This window comes from Rhinolophus sinicus, chromosome 5, assembly GCF_057876585.1.
Source record: "Rhinolophus sinicus isolate RSI-liver-muscle chromosome 5, RSI-T2T, whole genome shotgun sequence".
NCBI lineage: Eukaryota > Metazoa > Chordata > Mammalia > Chiroptera > Rhinolophidae > Rhinolophus > Rhinolophus sinicus.
The window spans coordinates 107,355,559-107,375,663 of record NC_142505.1 but is presented as its reverse complement, the minus strand read 5'-3'; the positions used below and the strand labels follow the sequence as shown (position 1 = coordinate 107,375,663).

At 56.1% G+C, this 20,105-nt stretch overlaps 1 protein-coding gene across 3 annotated transcripts in view; it reads right to left on the bottom strand.

The window, feature by feature from the left end:
* Window positions 1–3,837: 3,837 nt before the first annotated feature.
* The window catches only part of CPLX2 (complexin 2), a 70,419-nt gene continuing 54,151 nt past the window's right edge, over window positions 3,838–20,105 (bottom strand). For 2 of the 3 annotated variants that reach the window (XM_019716206.3, XM_019716207.3), the window contains 3 exons: window positions 8,894–9,016; window positions 8,579–8,754; window positions 3,838–7,821 (listed from right to left, as the gene is read on the bottom strand). In XM_019716206.3, the coding sequence (XP_019571765.3) occupies window positions 7,624–7,821; window positions 8,579–8,754; window positions 8,894–8,924 (405 nt within the window). In that variant the 5' untranslated portion in view covers window positions 8,925–9,016 and the 3' untranslated portion in view covers window positions 3,838–7,623. Of the gene's footprint in view, window positions 7,822–8,578; window positions 8,755–8,893; window positions 9,017–15,566; window positions 15,888–20,105 lie in introns of those variants that run through there. The other variant, XM_019716205.3, reaches the window with a different exon arrangement.

The window sequence follows — 20,105 nt, the reverse complement described above, 5'->3', positions numbered from 1 at the left end:
GACTGCCGAGGTTAGGTCACGAAAGATGTTGCAGCTTCCGCCTTGCTCACTTGGATCACTCCCTCAGGGTGAGGCGAGCTCCCATAATGTGAGGACCCTCAAGAAGCCCCCCAGAGAGGAAAGGTGGCCTCCTGCCAGGAGCCAGCACCAGCTGGCCAGCAGTGGGACCGAGCCATCATGCAGGTGGAGTCCCCAGCCCCACTCAAGCCTTCCGATGAGACTGCGGCCCCAGCTGACCTCTTAATTGCCACTTCACGAGAGATGCCAATGCAGAGCTACCCAGTCAAGCCATCCCGAATTCCTGACACTAAGAAACTGGGAGAAAATAAACATTTATTGGTTAAATCCACTAGGTTTGGGGTAATTTGTTACACGGTGACACATAACTAATACACATTGCCAAGTCTCTTTTGCGCTGAGGAGAGCTTCCTGGAAGAGACAATTCATTCTCTCTGATCCCTTCTCACTTGCGACCCTTGCCTCTCAGCATGTTTTGTATTACAGTGAAAAGATACGAGATAGATTTGGTTTTAAATCCAAGTTTCTCAATTTACAGTTTGGATGACGTGAGGATTTTTATTGACATGAATTCTCCTCCTGATCTTTTTCACGTCTTCTCCCTCCTTTCCTCTAGTCCGCTTATTTTTCTTCGTCAGTCTCGCCATGGTAATTGGAGCATTTCATTGTGCTGGCTACCATGTTTCAGTACCTCCTATGTGCCACACGCTGTGCTGGGGGATGTACAGACATGGTTTTGTTTAATTCCCTCAACAACCCTGGTGGCTGCGGTGGGATTAGGTGTCATTCTACTCATTGTTTTTTAAAAAGATACGGAAACGAAGGTTCTGAGCCACTGTGTTATCTGCCCATGACCAGACAGAAGGAATCAGGATTCAAAGCCAGGTTTGTTGGAAAACCGGAGCCTATGCTCATTTCCACTGTACACTTCTACTTCTGAGCCTCAGTATTCTCATGTGTAAAATGGGCATAATCCTAACCTCAAGATAAGCAGAGGCAGCGCCTTGAAAGCAGCCAGCCCTGTGGGTGGCATGTAGCAGGGGCTTAGTAAGTGTAGCTTCCCTTGCTTTCCCCCGAACTCTGCCCCCCACCCCTCATGAACTTGAAGATGGGCTGTTTTGACCCTTCTGTAGACAAGGTCATGCCAAGCACCTCTCATTTTGAGAGTAGAGGGGAGTTGATGTGGTTGAGAGCTGGAGACCACTGGGCCTGCCCCAGGACGGGGTGGGTGCCCTGGGCCTGGAACCCAAGGAAGTGATAACACCAGATCTGGCCCCTCCCACGGAGCCTGTACCATGTGCCAGCTCCCTGCCCAGGGGAAGTGCCCTGCCCAAGCTCACACAGAAAGGAAGGGCGGGCTGGCGCTGGCTTTCATACCCTGGTCAGTGGCTGTGGAGAGGCTGGTGTGTGGCGATGGCTCCAGCTGGAGGATCCCAGCTGAGAAAACATTGTCCTCAGGGGGTTGGAGTTGTCTCTCAGATCAGGCAAGAAGCCCCAATTAATGACAAGTGTTAAGTGAGTGGTCTGGAAGCAGGGTTTTGCAGTCAATTAAAGGGCTGCTGGAGGAGGCTTCATTAACCCCCTGCCTCCTGGCAGCTTCTGGTTTAGGAGAAAGCGGGGACCTGTCTGACTGTCCTGGGCTCCCCACCCTACGACGACAGCAAGCAGAGTGCCCTCTACCGAAGATCGCATCGGAGGGAGCCCTGGGGGGCGTGGGGGGGCGGTGGACTTGAAATCCCCTTTCCATAGCAGGCCCCCGATGTCCTGTGCTCTGCTCCCCATGGTGAGATCAGCGGTCAGGACTGTTCCGTTTGGGGGCTGGCCATGCGTCAGTCTGTGCAGCTCCTGTCCTCCCCAGTGCGGAGAGCAGATGGCCCGCTGGAGTCTCCCCAGGAGCACACGGGCAGATGCCCCAAAGCCAGCTCCTGTCTTCCTCCAGACGTGTCTCCCAGTGTTCCAGAGTGGGGTCACCAAGACGGAGACAGGGGCGTTGGCCGACACCGGCTGCCTGCAGCCCCCCACCTACAGTCCTCGAGGCCTGCCCATTTGCCCTGCTGTGTCCCTCCAACTTGCTTGCTCCTCCCTGTCCCTTCGCCACTGCCCGAAGTCAGACCTCAGCATCTCCCACCTGGACGTTTCACGTCTGACCGTGTCACACCTCTGCTCAGGCCCCTCCAGTGGCTCCACTTTGCCTGTAGGTCAAGTGCGTGCTCCATTGCCTGGCGCCCTGGTGGACGTCCCCCTCCCCATGCCAGACCCCTCCAGGCCCCTCTGCCTGCCCCTCTGCCTGCAGTGCCCTCCTTCTCTGCCAGGCTGACGCCTCCCCTGCACACTGAGCTCCCCCGACTGAGAGTCCAGGGGACCTGCTGCTCAGTGCACTCGCCCAGGTTGGTGGGCAGATCTGGGAGAACGGACAGGAAGGGTGATGTAGGGGCACAGAAGACGGAGGGGTCAGATTCTGCCTCCATATCCCCCTGTGCAGTAGGCACAGGGAGCCAGCGGCAGTGACTGGCCATCAAGTCAGTGCGATGGAGATTGACTGCTTGGGCCCCGAGTCAGCAGTGGGTCCTGAGCGCCCACTCACTGGAGGCTCGACTCAGTGGTGGGTGCTGGGAGCACCGGGTACCAGCCAGTCCTGCCCTGATAGGGCTCCCAAGTCAGTCAGAGACATGTGAGCGGCATAAATGCCAGTAGGATTTGCAAAGCGCCGTTTGGTGGATGGTGGCACGTGGTGCTGAGTGTGTGCAGGACCCCACTTACTCCTGTAACTGGAGGTCAGAACAATCACTGTTACTATCCCCTGAGAGAGCCCCCGGGGAGCAGCTGATTGACGCTCAGCACTGAGCCAGCCCCGCACTGCCGGGGGCAGGGGACGGGCTGTGTCGCTCAGGCGGGCCTCACACAGGAGGTGACCTATGAGCTGGGGCTTGAAACTTGCGCGGAGTGCACCAGGGAGGGGAAGGGTGCCATTCATTCCAGGCTAGGAGACAGAATGTGCAAACGTGAAGCAGCGTGGTATGTGGGGGCGGGGCGTGGGGGCGCATGGAGCACAGAGATGGGGGGTCTGACCGAGCAGGGTGGCCATTTTGACAACCTTGATGTTACCCTATAGGGCATGATGGGTGTTGGGCAAGGGGGTGACATGGTTAAGTCTGTGTCGTTTAGGCGAGTGTCCTAGGCAGGGTGGGTGGGTGCAGGGGAGAGGCAGAGGCTGGGACACCAGTGTGGGGGGAGTGGGAGGTGCCCAGCCAGGCAGAGAGAAGAGCAGGCCTTGCTTAAGGCAGGGGGAGGGCAGAGGGCAGCCGAGGGTGGTGGTGTGGGGGATTCCGGCCTGGTCCTGACTCCCCAGCCCGGCCTGGGAGGTGTCTGTGGACAGGAGCGGTGCTGAGTGGGCTGCTGTGTGTCCCCAGCGTCCTGCACACGGCCTGGCAGAGAGCACGAGCTCCGTAGTGTTGGTGGGATGACCAGTGACGGACCTTGTCCACCCAGGTCACTTGGCTTTATGCCAGATGTCACACCCAAGGCGCTTGGCGGCCAGAGAGGGGGTGTGGCGTTGCAGCCAGGCTGGGCCACCAGCCTCTGGGCTTGTACAGTTGGCTTTGGAGGGTGGGAGGTGAGTGGCCCTGAATCCCTGCGGCCAGTCCTGATCTGGCCTCAGTTGATTTCTGGGGTGATCTCCAGTGTCCCAGCCAGAGTGAGGGTAAAACTGAAGGTTTTCTGGGGTCTCTTAAGCTGCATGGGTCGGCCTTCCCCATCCCAGCTGGTGCTCCATGTAGCCCTGTTGGTGCCGATGGACAGAAGAGGACAGACACTGAGAGCTGCTGTACAAGGTCTTTTCTTTGTTGTCATGGTTGGTTTGGTACATCTTAGCATCTGCGTCATACAAAGGGGGAGCAACAGCCATGGCTTTTGGTCAGGTTCAGGGGGGCATGAGGGGGTGCCCCTCCCCTCCCCCAGGCACTGACACGTTTAAAGGAAGCAGAGCAACAAGGACACAGCACAGATGTGGGCAAAGGGTGCCCCCGCGCGAGCAGGATGGTCGTCCTCACTTCATCTCACTAGGACCCCACCCTAGGGCCAGCATGAGCACCTCCCCTCTCTCCACCGTGAAGAGGTGAGCAGGGGACATGTGCGGGGAGGCATGTCATCAGTCAGACCCCCAGTTCCCGTGCAGTCAAGGACCTGTGGGACCTTGGCAGGTGGAGCAATTGGGTGGTGTGGGGGCAGCTCTGCCAGCTGGGTGCCAGGGGCTCTTGGGGCTGGAGACCCACCCCCTTTCACTGACTCTAACCACTAGCCTTTGGGGTGGCTGCTTTGCCCACCAGCTGTCCCATCTGAGGGCCCTGGGCTGAAATACCTCTTCATCTTTCCCCTTCTCCTTCCCCCTTTCTCTTTTATCTATCTATCATCTATCTATCTGTCTGTCTGTCTGTCTATCTAACACACACACACACCCTGCCTACGAGGGTCTCTTGACTTCGTCCTTGAGTTTAGGGGAGACCCTACAAGGCTTTGCTGGGAAGGACCCCCTGCAGGAGCTTCTGGACCTGGAGCGGAGGATGGCCACACGTGGGCATCTCGGCCTGTCCGCAGTGCCCAGCACGACAGGCCCAGAGATGCCCTGTCCCTTCTCTGGCGGTGACCTTGCAGGACACAGCCTGGCGGGGGCCCATGTTGGGTGGTGCGCGCTCCCTTGCACTGTTCTCTTCTCACCGTGTACAAGGTCGCACTGCCTATTTCCCTAGCTGGGGGATGTCTCCCATGTATGCTGTGTGTGTGCTCAGTTCAGGGGCCTGTCTCTCCTCACCCCCACCTCCCAAATATGTCATGCCCCTCCCATCCAGCCGGCCACACATGCCTCCATGTGCTACCCTTTCCTTGCTAGAACCCCCCCCACACACACACACTTTGTCCCCCCACGGGTGTGTTGCACATGGCATCCTCTCTGGGCTGCACATTAGCTTCTCTTCAGAGTCAGATCTGTGTCAAGAATGACAGTCATCTTATCCCCCTGCACCTCAGAGTGGTCCCCTGGCGGTGGCTGGAGCCAGGTGTGCCCCAGGCTGGAACTGTCCCCATTGCCGCCTCCAGGAAGGCTTCAGTCCTGAGGCTCAGGAGCAGGCTGGGGGAGGCTGGTGAGGCTGGGAAGTGTGCCAGCTGAACCAGCCAGCCTGGAGGGCGCTGTCATATGTGAAAAGCCCTGAGCCTGCTCTGGAGTGCAGAGGGGCTTTGGAGACCCCCAGGGACGCCCTCAGGCCCAGCATGGCTGGGTCCCCCTGCTTATCTGCGGCTCCCAGGCCTCGGTCTCCGCTGCCCAGCGGCACTCTCGGCTCTGGCCCCACCGTCCAGGTTGAGACCTTTCTGAATGCTGGGATCCACCCGTGTCCAGGTGTGGTTCTCCTATAGGGCCTGGGAGGCGGGGCTCCTGCACTGCGTCCTGCCTGTCTCTGCTCGGACGCCAGGGCTCCAGAGAATGACCATCCTGCCCAGGACAACAGACACGAACAGATAAGCGGACAGCAGGGGTGCGAGGTGGCTCCCCATCACAGACACAGGCGCAGACACAGGCCCCCTGGGGGGGCAGCACACGGGGCGGGGGCGGGGCAGGTCCAGGGAGCTGGAGCTGCTGGGCCCTGCTCCCCGGAGAAGGAGCAGACCAGGGGACTTTTCTGGTTCCCTAAACATCTGGATTGTTTTGTCTTGTCTTTAAAGTATTGCAGTCTAACTGATATGGCTTTAACTATTGGAAACGGACAGAGAAGACACATGTCTCTCTGAAATAAAAGCATAAATCCACTAAAATGGAAAACCTGCAGAATGCAAACAGGGCCAATGGGGCAGGGGCTTCAGGGTCAGGCAAGTCGCCCCCTCCCTGGCCCCTGCTTATGGGTAGGCCCTGGCTGGGACCCAGCATGGCTTCTTGGGGCATTGACCTGGGTCCGTCCCAGGGGACTGCTGAGGACTCAGGCAGGAACCCCCAGGGTCAGGAGGACCGTAGGCCAAGAACAAGGTCTCCTGTTGGGTGTGACTGCTCGTGACCCATGGTTTGGGGGCTGAGAGGGGGCATCGCACCCATGTTCTTTCTCCTCAACTGCATGTTCTGCACACAGCGGCATTTTCAGAGCCACACACATGCACACAGCAGGCTCAGCACATGTAGCAGCAATCTGAAACACGCATTTCTGCAACGTCTAACACATACCATCCTCCTGACACACAGGGTGTTTTGAAAACAGGCAAATACGAGCCAACACCTGCAAACTCTCATGCACATGTGAGATGGCGAGCACACATAAGACACAGGCCCAACCCATCCACACCACCTCAAACAGGCACCCACACCGTCTCTAACACGGGCGTGACGACTCACACACATACACACCACACTCTAACCTTCCACCTGTACGTGCAATCGCTGGACACACAATTGTTGCTGCAGTTGCTGCCCCACGTACTCACGCATGACGGACACACGCTTTCCTCTCTTGTGTGTTCTGTGGCCCCCCAGTTCTCATACAACTGACTGAGCAGGAGGCCTTGACAATTTGGGGTGGGAGTCTCACACATCCCAGAGGAGAGTTTGTTCTTGGCCGTGGGATGAATGGACAGATGCCTTCTGTTAAGTGGAGACTGGCTTCTCCCCAAAGGCTTGGGGCTTTGTCCAGGAAGGGGCCTCCAGGGGACCATTGGGTCCTGGAAGCACGTGGACAGAACAGGGTGGGGAAGAAGGGTGGATAGGAATGGAGGCAGCTTGGCTGCACCAATGGGGTGGGGGGTCCTATGGCATGGGCCATCACTGCCCAATGGCTCCAAGTGTTTTCTAGGGGGCCTGGGCAGCCCCTTGGCTGGGCAAGCTGGGCCCAGACTGGCAGTGGGGCCCAGGACCCAAGTGGAGGGTAGGGGAAAGGAAGCTGCCCCACTCTGGACCCCTCCACAGAAGGGTTAAAGTCCAAAGAGGCTCCATGTGGAGGGACTGGCTTGACAGGGGCTACACCTTTAGGGTAAGGGGTTCGGGGGTGCTCCTGGGTTGGGTGTCATCGGGGGAGGGAAGAAGGAGCACCCCAGCCTCCTGTCCAGAAGACAGCAGGGCCTCTCGGGCTGGGCCCTCACAGGGCAGGCTTCCCCGGATGCCCTTCCCCAGAGCCAGGCAACACTACAGCCTGCCCTGACCTGGAGGCCCACGGCGGGTGGGGGGGCAGAGGCCCGTGGTCAGCATGCTGGGCAGGGCTGGAATGTGTCATTACTTTGGCTGGCTGGGGACAGTGGTCCTCCTGGCAGTGGGGTGCATGAAGGAATGGATGGGGTTACCACACTAGCATAGACCCCAGGCCTCTGGAAGGGGCCCCCAGTGCTTCCCGCGCTGGGTTGAATGCCTCCTTCTAGGGAGAAGCTGTGTTCCCTTTGTCAAGTGACGTGGGAGTGAGGTGGGGGCTGGCTACCCTGGATGAAGGGGGTTTGAGGGGGTGCTGAGGATGGGGAGCCCCTGGCCAGGGAAGGGGGGCAGAGGCCAATTGAGGTTTTCCAGAACTGAGACTTAACTGAGTAAAAAGAAAAGAAAGAACCCAAACAAAAAAGGAAGGAGTGGGGACGGGGCAGGAGGACAGGTTACTTCTTGAACATGTCCTGCAGCGGCCCGGGCAGGTATTTGAGCACCGTGTCCAGGATGCTCTCCTCTTCCTCGTCCTCCTCGTCCCCGCAGCCGGCGGGGATGGCCTTCTTGGGCCGCGTCAGGCTCCCCTCGCACGGCTGCTCCAGGGCCGCCTTCTCCTCAGCCTCTTTCTCCTCCTTCTTCTTCAGCCCGTACTGGGGGGAGGGTGGGGAGAAGCGCGCACAGGGCAGGGAGAGAGACTCAGCTGGGGCAGCTCCCGAGCACGCCCCAGCCTCAGTCCTCGCATCTGCACAATGGGGACAGGGACTCCTGGTAGAAGTGTGCGTGTCCTCAGTAGGTGCTCACTCGTAAGAGGGAGCTGGTGCACGGGGTTTCCTTTCACATTTATACCCGCTCATAACAACTTCTCTGTTCTTTTGAAATCCCCCAAGGTCCGAAAAGCAAAATTTCTTGCATATATTTGGACCCAAATTTTGGTGACGAAACTTGACTTCAACTGACAGAAGGCTACTTGTCACCTTGATGTATTGCAGTGGTGTGACCAGACATGTGCTGGCCTGTTGGGCACACAGTGGCAGCCTCAGGCCCACTCGGATGCCCCCTAACAGTGCTCAGGGCTCTATGCTATTTTTCAGAAATCCCCACATTTTGGATTCCAAACCTATTTGGCCCTCAGGGTTTCCGGCACAGACTGCGGACTCGCATTCCCTATGTGCATTCACTATCTTATGGAATCCACATCGATCCTCGAGGGGGGTGTTCCCGTGGCACCCATTTTTCTGATGAGAAGTTTGAGGCTCAGAGAGAGCTCGGTCTAAGGTCAGAGCTGGGATTCAGGGGAGCCTGGGGCCGGGGTGCGGGGCTGCCTGGCACCGCGGGGAGCCTGGGGCCGGGGTGTGGGGCTGCCTGGCACCGCGGGCCCTTGCGCGCGGGTGCGCGGGCCGTGCTGACCTTGTCGCGGATCTGCTGCCGGACCTTCTCGCGCTCGGCCTCCATGCGCGCGTGCTTGGCCTTGCGCTCCTCCTCCTGCTGCCGCAGCGCCTCCTGCCGCTCCTCCTCCTTCTTCTGCGCGTCCGGGTCCTTCTCCTCCTCTCCCCCCAGCATCTTCCCCATGTCCTTGGTGGCCCCTGCACGGGAGGGGTCGGGGAAGGAGAAGGCGGGCTCAGGGGTGCCGGGCTGGGGATAGAGGGGCCCGCTGTTCTGAGGCCCTCTCCCACCCGGGCCGCGGCACCCCACACTTAGAGGGGTGCAGGGCTCTGGCCTCACCTCCAAGGGCCTGCTTCATGACGAAGTCCATGCCTGTGACCGGTTAGTGCGCCCTAGTCCACAGCCGAATTTGCATGCAGCGCCCCTGGCAGGCCTGGCTCCCAACAGACGAGAGACGCCAACCTGCAAAAGAGGGTTAGGGGTTGGATGGGTGAGACTTCTGCACAGGCAGGGCAGGGCGCTGGAGTGACACGGATGGAGACCTCCTCCTGCCAGGCACCGGGCACCATCAGCCTCAGTGCCCTGGTACTGAGCGGACAGGACGCGGAAAGGGGCGTTTCTTGAGCACTTGCTATGTGCCAGGCACATACGTGCTGCCAAACGGCTTCTGATCCCTGTTTTAAAACCATCTGGACAATGTTGCTTGAATTTGTTTGAAGTCAGGATTCTTGGAAAGAGCCAGTAATCTGGATCCGGCCAGAGCAGGGTTCTAATGCCACCCTCATTCCTTATGTGCCATGTGACTTTCGTGCAAGTTACTGAAGCTCCTTGACCCGTTTCCTCCTCTGAAATGGCAGTGTCTCCTTTCCCAGAGCTGCTGTGGGGACTGGAGAGCATTCCAGCCTGGGCCGCTGGATGGACCCCTGGATGGAATGAGCATGTGCTCAGGGGCGGTGAAGAAAAGAACAGCTAGCTTGGATGAACACATCCAGACTTCTGAAATTAGACGCATGGAGAAACAAATTATCTGTATTGCAGCACACATGTAAGTTGTGTGTTTTACAGCTTAATTTGAATTGCACATAGGGGGTGAGAGACACAATAATCTTCTCCGGCCTCAGAGCGTTTAAAGTCGCAAGCGCAGGGCCTTGTAAACACTCAGCTTCTTCGTCCTTCTCCTCTTCCTAAGTCACTCTCAGTTTTTATTATAATTTTTATTGTTATTATTTTGCCTCAGCAGATTTTGTTCAAATAAAACCTTAATGGGAATCTCAATATGCAAAGTATGTAAAAATGGAACTATTCCAGTGGTAGGGGGAGGGGGGGCGGGCCCTGGAGCTCCCCTCCCCCCAGCCTCCTTCTTACCCTGTTTCTTCCACATCCCTGAGAACTTGGCCCCCGATGCTCGAATTCAGAGATTTCCTTTTTATTATAACCATTCAGTTTCACTGGTTCTTTCACCACAAATCCCCTTCGGGGTGTGGATGGGACATCTGTGAGCTGTCCAAAGTGTGATATGGCTTAATAGTCAACCAAGGCCAGGTTGATTCCCCAAGACCTTTCATCCCACACAGCTTTGGGGTCTTTATGATTTGCTAGGAGGAAAAGGGGGTTCTGGGAAATGGTGGCAGAGAAGCCAGACCATATTGCAACCAGGTTGAGTTCAAGGTCACTGGCTGTTTGTTGATGATGGCTTTTCCTCACTTCTTTCAAAATGAGAAATCATATCGGCCGATGGCAATCTTTCCATAAAATGGGGCCCGACAGTTTATTTGAGGATGTCTACATGATCAGACCACCTGATGGGTTGTTTTGAGGAGAGAAAGTCATGATGGTGTAGAAAAAAATCCCCGAGGGCTTTGGCATGAGACACACTTGGTTTGAAATCCTGGCTCTGGCTCTCACCGGCTCCCTGGGAAAGCTTCAGTTTGTTCCCTACAAAACGGGAACATATTAAGGTGACCCTTCTACTGATATTTGCAGGAGAAGACGAGGTACTAGCCAAGTGCCTGGTGTGTAGCAGGAGCTCATTCCTATCAGCCAGGGCGGATTGCATGTTGACGAGGACACACTGAAATGGAACAACGTTTCCAGGAAATGCAAGAGAACCCACCCTGACCCAGAATTCTGAGCTTGAAGGCTGCTCGGCTCAGTCCATCAAGACGTTTTCATTTGATTAAAAACACTGTAAAGAGACAGCATCTCTCAGAACAGGACAGGAACCATGAAACATGGAATGATTTGAGGAGCTCTTGGGCTCCCCTTCTGTGTTTACATGCAGCTCAAGGAATTGCCAGGTGGCGCTGGAGGATGCAGGACTCTCATTTGAGATGCTGTAAATTGGTTGACAGGGCACGTGTGGTGTAGTTCCAGCCTCATCCCTAACTTGCTGCTCTGGCAAGTCACTCCCGGGCCAGATGTTCCCCCTGGGCCCTTTCCCCAGCCCTTTTATTGGAGCAGTTCTGCAGCATTGGAACTGCTGGTTCCCCACTGTATCTCAAACCTCTCTCCTCTCTTTTCTGTGACTCTGTCCTTTCCTCTCCCCTGTCTCCTGCCTTCCCCTGTCCCTTTTGTGCTTCTCCCTTTCCCTTTGCCTGCTTTCCAGGCTCTCTCCTCTTTCTCTCTCTCTCTCCTTGGCTGACTCCTCTTCTTTCTCTTGTCTTTTCACTGGTCATCTTCCCAGGACTCTGACCTCAGCCTCTGCCTCTTTTTCCTCTCTAATCTTTCCCTGGGGAAAAATCATCCTTGAAAGGGGCTTTACTGACCGCTGACACTGAAGACACCGAGACATGTATCTGGTACGCAGACCCCTGTATTTATTCATCTAACCGGCATTGCTCAAGGGCTGAGTTTCCTTGATGCTTATGTCCCTGTCACTCTAGGTGGCTGCTGCTCCGGGCCTGCCGGGAGTATTTAGACCAGGAGTCCTACTGCCCACTCCCAGCATGCCCCTGTCAGCTGTTAAGCGATTTCTTGTTCACCTATCAAGAACCCCACCCCCGAACCAATTTCTCAAGCCCCAATGTACTCCGACCTCATCCCCCACAGCAGGTGACTTTCCTCCCGCTTCATGTGGAGTAGAGGAAGGCATGCCTGACTGCACGACAGTGATCATTGACTTAACCTCTGTGGGTCTCAGTCTTCTTCATAAAGTGAGGATTATAATACCATTTTGAAGGGTCAAATATTCTGTGGAATGTGTTTGGTAACTATCGGGGGCTCAGTAGATGGTGTCTATTATCGTTATCAAAACTAGGAACACCAGCTGCTGTGTGCTCCCCTCCTCCTGGCTCCCGAGGAAGAGGCCCCCCCTTCCCGCTGAAGCCAACCCATCTGCCTCAGCTCCAGATTTCCTTACCGTACTCACACCTCCGCCTTTATCCATTCATCACTCCCTCTTCCTCACATCTTCAGCCTCTTCTGCACGGGTCCCTTTTATCCCCCTCCTTCTCCACCTCTTGCCCTGAGCCCCACCTTTCCCTTAGTCTCTGTCCTCTAACTTCGTAGTGGAGGGGTCTCCACTTGGTGTCTCCACTTCTTCTCCCAGTCAAGCCCTAGGGCTCTGTGGGATCAGAGATTGGCTGCCTCTGCTCTGTCTCCAAACTGCCCTGGTCAGAGTTGCAGAGGCCTCCTGAATGTCAGACCCACGAGTGTTTTCACAGCCCTCCTCGTCCTCCACTCCTCTGTAGCATCAGATGCTGACGATGGCCTCCCCCCACCCCTGCCCCACGGTTTTTCTGCGGAATCTCCTGAATTCCATGACACAGCACTGCTGTCTCCATCCTATTAGGCGGGTCTCGCTCTCCTTTGCTGGCTCCTTTCCTTTAAAATGTAGCTTTTCCTTACGCAATCTCTCCTCTTCTGTCCCCTCCCCCTCCCCCTCCCTCCTCCACTGTCTCCCTTGGGCATCTCGCCCACCCTTATTGGCTTAACAAGGGTGAGCCTTCTTCAGCCGCAGATTGATCTCTCCTTTTCTCCCTCTGTCTCTTTCTCCCTCCTCCCTCTAGCCACTCTTTCCCCAAACCTGCACATTTAATTCTCTGCTAGATATTGTCACATGGATAAACTCAAGTCAACCTGTCCAAGGACCAATCGCATCCATGCCTTCCCCACCCAACTATCTTTTCCTCCAGCACGCCATGTTCCAATCGCCTCAACTGAAAATTCCAAAGTCAGTGAATTCTTCATTCACTCAGTCACTCACTCACTCGCTCACTCACACTGCAAATGTTCTTTGAGAACCTCTTCTCTGCCAGGCATTGTCCTGGGTGCTGAGGCTGTGGGAGAGCACAAGGGAGTCCCGGCATTTGCTCTTGCAGCCTTCAGGGGGCTGGAGAGGCAGACACTGGGCAAAGGCCACACATGGAATTGCTGAGTGACCACTGGGGCTGGGTGCTCAGGGAGAAGCCTGGGGCCTGTAGCTTCCCAACACTCTCTGTGTCACACGCTCCTCTCCGGTGGCTGCTAATAGTGCTTTGGTTCTGGGCCTCAAGCCTTACACTCTGTCCCTCCCCCAGCTCTCATCCATCCTCACATGGCCGTCCGATTAATCTTCCTAAAGGGCAGACCAGCTCATGCAAACACAGCCTGCAATGGCTCCACGTGGCCTGTCAAACCGACCGGAGAGCTTGTGCTGAGCGTCACGTCCTGCCCAGTAGCACCGGCCTGCCTCGCTGCTCATTTCCCACCCCTTGCATGGGCTCTGCCTCCGCTGTACCCCAACACGTATTCTTTCCAAACCTCTGGGCATTTGTTCATGCTGTTTCCACAGCCTTGAAACCTCTCCACCTCGTCTCTGCCAGTTCAAATCCTGGCTCTGCTACTTACTAAGTGACCTTCAGCAAGTAACTTCATCTTTTCTTATCTGTAAAAATGGAGACAATGATACGCATGCCCAAGGCATATTGCGAGCATTAAATGAGGTAATGCAAAGAAAATGCTCAGCTCAGTGTTTGGCACATAGTAGGTGCTCAGTACATGTTAGCTGTCATCATGTCATCAGTAGCAGCAGGAGCAGTATTAATTCTCAAAGATCCCTCTCCAATATTACTCTCTCCATGAAATTTCCCGCTTCCCCTGGATGAGATGTCATAGTGTCTTTCTCTTCTGAGACCCATGGTGTTTTCTAGGGCAGCCTCGCCTACCTCCAGCCCGCACTTTCTGCCAGGCGTTATTTTTCTCTTCTCGGTCCCTCTGAGCTCCTCCCAGGGAGGGCCTGTCTCTTGTGCTTTTCTCCTACCCCGGAGGCCACAACAGGTCCTGGTTCCTGGTGGAGCCTCAGGATGTATTAGCGGGATTGAATTTAATGTTGTGTCAGCGAGTATGTGAGAATGTATGCGTTCAAAGTATGACTCTGCGTTCTAACTCGGAGCTTAGGCGGCGTGTGAGTCTCCGTGAGCGTGTGTGCAGGCGTGTGTGTAGACGTTTTGCCATATGCCTGTTCCGAGTGCTGAGGTCCCCAGGTTGCCTGCAGTTGAGGATTTTAGCTAGACCGCCAGGAGGCGCTCCTCAGCGGTTCTGCGGGCAGCTTTGGTTCATCCCGGCGCGGGAAGGGTGGTGGTGGTGGTGGTGGTGGCGGTGGTGGTGGTGGTGGCGGTGGTGGTGGGGGGGGATGCTGGGCTGGGGGAGGGGAGAGAGGAAGGGGGTGGGGAATGCTGCTGCTGCAGCACCAGGTTTCCTTGCCTCCAGCAAGCCCTGGACCCAGGACTCGTCTTCCACTTCCCCTCCCTGACTACCTCCCAGCCTGTCCCACCCCGAAGGCAGCGCAGGCACCTCCTGAGGCTCTGCTGTCTGAGCCCCAGGCCGGTTTCCGAACTGGACCCCTGCCATCTGACATGCAGACTCCGACACCTGCAGTGTTTGTCCTTGGGGTTGTTTTTCTATTCTTTATGACTCAAGTCCGAGCTATAGTCACCACAACTCAATTCAACACTCATTTGCTATTTGCACGCGACCCTAGGCTAATTGCCGTGGCAGAGACTGGGAATGCTCCTCCATCCCCACCCCCACCCCACGCCCCTGGAAGGGAGGAGCACTGGGGGAGGGGAAGGGGCAGTAGAAAATGAAAGGGGGTTGGGAACCTCCTTCCGCAGAAGAGCAGAAGTGGCAGGGGCTTTGCGTTCCCCGGCAGAAGAAGGGACAGGAATCCTGGCGCCCCTCTCTGGGTCCACCACACAGACCAACACGCCCCGAGCTCTCTCGGTTGGCCACTGAGCGTGCCCCTCCCCCAACACATAGCTCCAACCCCAAGACCCAGCCCGGTCTCAAACTTTGCCAGAGGAGGGGGCAGAGTAGGGCGGGCGAGGACTACAGGAGATGGTTCCTGAAGGCCCCCAGGCAGCGGGTTGTGCAGCCTAAACCGCGGCCGCTCCTCCGAGAACAAATAGTCCCTTTGCCCCCCCCACCCCCCGTCCCCAAACGACTTTAGGTTGTTTGCCCCTCCACCCTCCGTCTGTCCGCCCCCTCCCCCCCGCCCTCTGACTCACTCCGGGACCCCGAACTGTACCCCTCTGGAGCAGCTCCCTGCCCCAGGGCCAAGAAGGCCCTGGCCAGCCCCGGGTTAACCACAGCCTGAAGTAGCTTAGATCCACGTCCCCCACCTCCACCCCCACGAGCTCGAAGTTGTTCTCTGGGTTCAGATTTGAGTCTCCCGCTGCCCTCTGGGCGGCCCTGGCTCCCCAGGAGCCGGGCTGTTTCAGGCTTCTGTCCCGGGGTCTCCGGCTCCGGGGCCCACTCCTGCTTCCCACTTTGCCCGGCTTCACTCTCTTCCCTCCGCCTGCTCGCTTCCCATTCACGGGGAGCTGTCCTTTCAGCACTTCGGCGAGCGCTCCGGGGAGGGTGTGCTAGCCGCTGCCTCGCAGCCTCCCCTTCCGGCTCCCGGCAGTCCTGGGGAGCTGTCCCCCGAAAGCCCTACTCCCCAGCTTCCCCAGCTGCCCTGCGGCCTTGAGGTGAGAGCCGGGACCCTGTTGCCCACAGCCCGGCTCCGCCCTCCCGGCCCGCAACCAGCACCGACCTGGCAGCCCCTGCAACAGTCTGAGCCACTGCAGGGCTCCAGCCGTTTTCAGCGAGGTGGTTCCTTTGGCTACTCCAGCTCCCGCCGCCGCCTCGTGCAACTCCGCCAGGCGAGCTGGGGCCCCGGCTGCTGCCGGAGGCGCCCTCCAATCACGCCCCTCAGCCAGGCCCTGACGTGCTACCGCTCCCCTTCCAGATGGGAAATTCAAATCTCTCTCTCTCCCCCTCGTTCTCTTCTCTCCCGCTCTTTCTCTCTCCCTCCCTTGCTCTCTCCCTCTCTCCCTCTCTCCCCTCTCTTCCTCCTCCCCGCCTCCCTCTCCCTTTCCCATTCTCCCTCCTTTCACCCTCTCTTTTCTCCTCCACTCCCCTTCCTCCGTCACCTTTCCATGTCATCCTGTTCCTCGCAGACACCCCTGCCCATCCCCCTCGCTGCCACCTGTCCTGGCCACAGCTCTTTGGACTGCAAGCTTGCTGCTTCCAGGCACTGAGGGGCAGTGGGGATCGGGGATGGCGGAAGGGTTCTTTAATGCAGAGCTCAAAAGTCGCCTGCACAGGAAAGCCTTTCTTGATTCCTCCGGGGAACTGGCCCAGTCTCCTCAGGGTTCCCACCACGGGACACACACACACACACACACACACACACACACCTGTTTCAGGGCTGTTCTCCTGCGTGCATGCCTCTTGCCCGTGAGGTCCCAGGGGCCAGGACAACCCTCATGTCTGTGCAGCCCCTCAGCATGGCGTCTCCCCACATGAGCACTCAGTAAATACTGTGAATGGCGTGGGTAAGGCCCCCACAGGGGCTGAGGAACCTTTCGTGTGGACCTGGAGGGAGGAGACTGCTGTAGAATGCAGTGGACTTTAGGCCAGTCCAGTCCCTTCTCGATCTATAACCCTGTGAAGAATAAAGAATCCTTTGGCAAACTGTATTCTAGAAGGTCACTTCTTTCTGTCTTACGCCCATGGAAGAAAAGGGAACGCCAGGCCACAGGGCAACACTGCCCTTGTCCCCAGCCTTTCCTCCTCTCACGCTTTTATTTTTTGTTTTATATTTCTCTTGTAATGAGCCCTTCAGTTCTGCCTGCCATCTTTTGGCTCTAAAATGCTTCCTTTCATCCAGCCCAGTGTGTAGGAAAATGGCTCAGGGGAGGAGGGGCCTCACACCAGGACTTGAAAAGATTTGCAGGAGTCCGTGCATCAATCAGGGTTATGTCAGAGTGGTGATGACTTCTGCTTCTGTAAGGGAATGGCTTCCTTCCAAGAAGGGAGAGGCAAGAAATGCAGAAGGACAGGCTCTGCGAGAGGAAGGAGGCATGATTTTGTTCTAACAAGGGGACTGTTCCTTTACTTATGTTCACAGCAGAGGTCTCAAAGCGGGGAAGCCCCCGCAAGTCAGAGGCCATCGGTGGACCCGCCTCCTCACCTGGAGGGTCACCTTCTGAAGCTCAGCCCCTTCTCCCCTTACAGGCCGTGGGGCTTGGAATAGGGAAGGCCCTTCCTTTATGTCCGAGTTCCCTGCTATGTGGGCCACCAGCATGCTCACGTTTTCTTTTTCTTCCTTTCCATGGCAGGCACTAATAGAGGGGGGCAGGAGGGGGGCTGTTTGATTAGAATAACTTAGACTTGGCATTAATGCCTGAGGGGAATTCTGGGCAGGGAGATCTGTGACAGTCTTTTTCCCTCCTCCCTCCTTTCTCCCTTTTCTTCTAGAACAGAAGCTCAGTGAATGGGCCCTGGCTGGCAGTTACAGTTGGGGTTTTTCCACAACAGCCATTGCTTTTGACATGGATGTTGACCAAACTGGGCTAAAAACCCAACTTAATCGCTAGAAAAATACTGAGCTCAGATCTGAGCACCTCACTTTAAGATGGAATTTAATAAGCTCAAGTATGTTTAGTAGAGGAGGGGGTGGTTTGGTGGTGGACAGCTGGACATCAGGTCAAATGAGGGAAGGCTGAAAGATTTGAGAATGTCTCACCTGGAGGAGAGAATGCTGAAGAGGGACTAGCCCTCGAGGAGCTGGCAAGTCTTGCTCAGTTTATAATTCAGCTCTTAGCTTGGTGCCTGGCAAAGTGGGTGCTAAGAAAAGGCGTGTTGGATGAACAAATGACCATTGCAAGGGAAGAGGAGTATGACTGTTTCCACTGGTGCTGAAGACAGAATTAGGGCAACAGGGGAAAAGGGAACCGGGGGAGGGGAGGAAGACAGACTCTTTAAGAAGAACCTTCTACCAATTGTAGCTGTCCAGCCATGACATGAACTCATGTGCGGTGGTGAAGTTCCCCATCCCTGGAAGATGGCAATTGGATGACAGATGACAGCTAAAGCCCCCTTTGAACACAAGCTTCTGTAGAAACTGCGCGAGCTGCCATGAATCAGGTCTAGCTGCAGAAAATCTTACTGGTGAATAAAAGGACAGATCAGTCAAGTTTTGGTGGCTTCATCCTGTTGAATGATTAGGGATAAATCATGACACTTTAGCTACTGGCGCTTCCTGTCAAGAAAAGATGGTGGAGAGATGAGTCCTTGCTCCTTGTTCAGTGTTACCAGTCTAGACACCGTTCCCAAATGCTCTATTATCACTGCAGAAAAGTTGCGAAATATTATAAGCATTTCCTAGTGATTATACCACTACTAATCATAGCAACCACGGGCCCCCATTATGTCTCAGGCGCTCGCTTTGGTGCTTTGCATAAATTACATCTCTCTTTCGGTTCACACAAACTCCTGTTTTCAAGACGGGGGAGACAAGGCCCAGGGACATACAGTGAGTCTTGGGCAGAGCCAGGATGCCAGCCCAGGCCTGCCTGACACCAGGCTTCTCTCTGACACATCCCACAGCCTATGGAAATGTAACTTTTGCTCTGCAGATATTTTTTTACATTGACATTTACATTCCTTATTTTCCAGTTTCTCACTTAAAAAAAAAAAAAGAATTCACACCCAAGCCGGGGTCCTCATCTCCTGTGGGTTGTCAGCATTCCCTTCAGTCCCTCTAGTTGAGCCCCTAAGCCAGCTGCTGTGAGGCTCTCCCCACCCAGCCTGCCAGCCTGCGGAGCCTGCTCTGTGGACAGCTTCTAGGCGTCACCTGGCAGGATAGGAATGTGGACCTGGGGAAGGTGTCTTACCCTGGCTGCTGCTTCAGTTCCACTTTTATTTCTGAGCCCCGTGGGCTGAGGCAAGGGGCCAGATTTGAACAGATTTTTACAATGATGTGTACATGCCTTGAATGTTCACTAGGAAGCCAATCAAGAGAGCTAGTGTCAGTACTTTGGGGAGTCAGGAACAGTGTGTGACGATGACAAGTGCCACAGACCATCAATGTGGTGACCAGTGAGAATGGCCATGTCCCAAGGTTAGCTGATTTCTTCCCTGCAATTTGCCTCAGTCCAAAAGGCACTCTGGGTGCCTGCGGGAGGTGAGGCGGGGGGGCCCCCAGCCCTGACCTGGAGCCCGCGCCTGGGCCTGTCCTCAGCTGGGAGAGGAGCTGGTGGGCCCAGGGAGACACCTGCGTGCTCCATCCTGCTACTCTAGCTTGAGCCTGGAGGGGCAGAGTTGGTCTTGGCTCGAAGGGCTGGCCACGTGCCAGAGGCAGAAACTGAACTGTGGGGTGGTGCACAGGGAAGGCCTGGAGCCCCCCCGGCTCATCTGATGAGTGGCTCCCATCTTGTCACCGGTAATGGCCAGGGTGCCGTCACTGTCAGGGCATGAGGTCAGGGCCCCAGTCTGTCTCCTTCAACAGGCACTGACACAGTGTGAAGGCAAAACCACTGGTGTGCAATGGTGCACGCGTGTGTGTGCCCACCAGGGTGGAACCGTGCAGGAAGTGGGCAGCGTCCGTGTGGAAGGAAGCAGGTGCTGGTAGGGCAGGTGTGGGTCTGCCACCCTGAGACTCTGAGTGTGTCCCTCCTGGTGTGAGTGCGACATCATTGTGTAGAGCTAAGTGGCTTGTTACAGTGGACTGTGTCAATGGCGTTGTGTGATGGTTCGGGTAGAAGGCAAGGGTGCCACATATGGCTGTGCAGGTTGTGCCCCGTGTAACCACAGATGGAGGCATTTATATAGACTGTGCCAGAGGCAAAGCCTCTGGGGACATGCCACCGTTTCTGTGTAACAGTGTATGTGTAACTGCTGTTGTCTACAAGACATGGCACAAGTGACAAGGTGTTACGATTAGTATAAAATGGTGCCACCATTGATGGTAAGCATCAGATTAAGTGTGTCACAATGCACTGGCACTTGTGTCACTGTCATTGTGTGGTGCAGAAGGGTGTAGATGTGCAGCCAGGAGGATGTCATCACCTCTGTAGGCATGCAGGCTCAACGTGTCAGTGGGAGTCACATTCTCCCCCCACCAGACAGGCCCTGGTGACCCAACCTGCCAGCTCCTGCCCCTCCTGGCACGCTGCAGAAACCTTGGATTCGCCAGTCTCCACTTTCGTTTCTCCGAAAGAGGGTTCTGGGTTCCCCATCTACACCCTGACTCATTGGTGGTACATGGAGTAAGTGGGGGAACTCCCTGAGGAGCCCCTCACGCAGA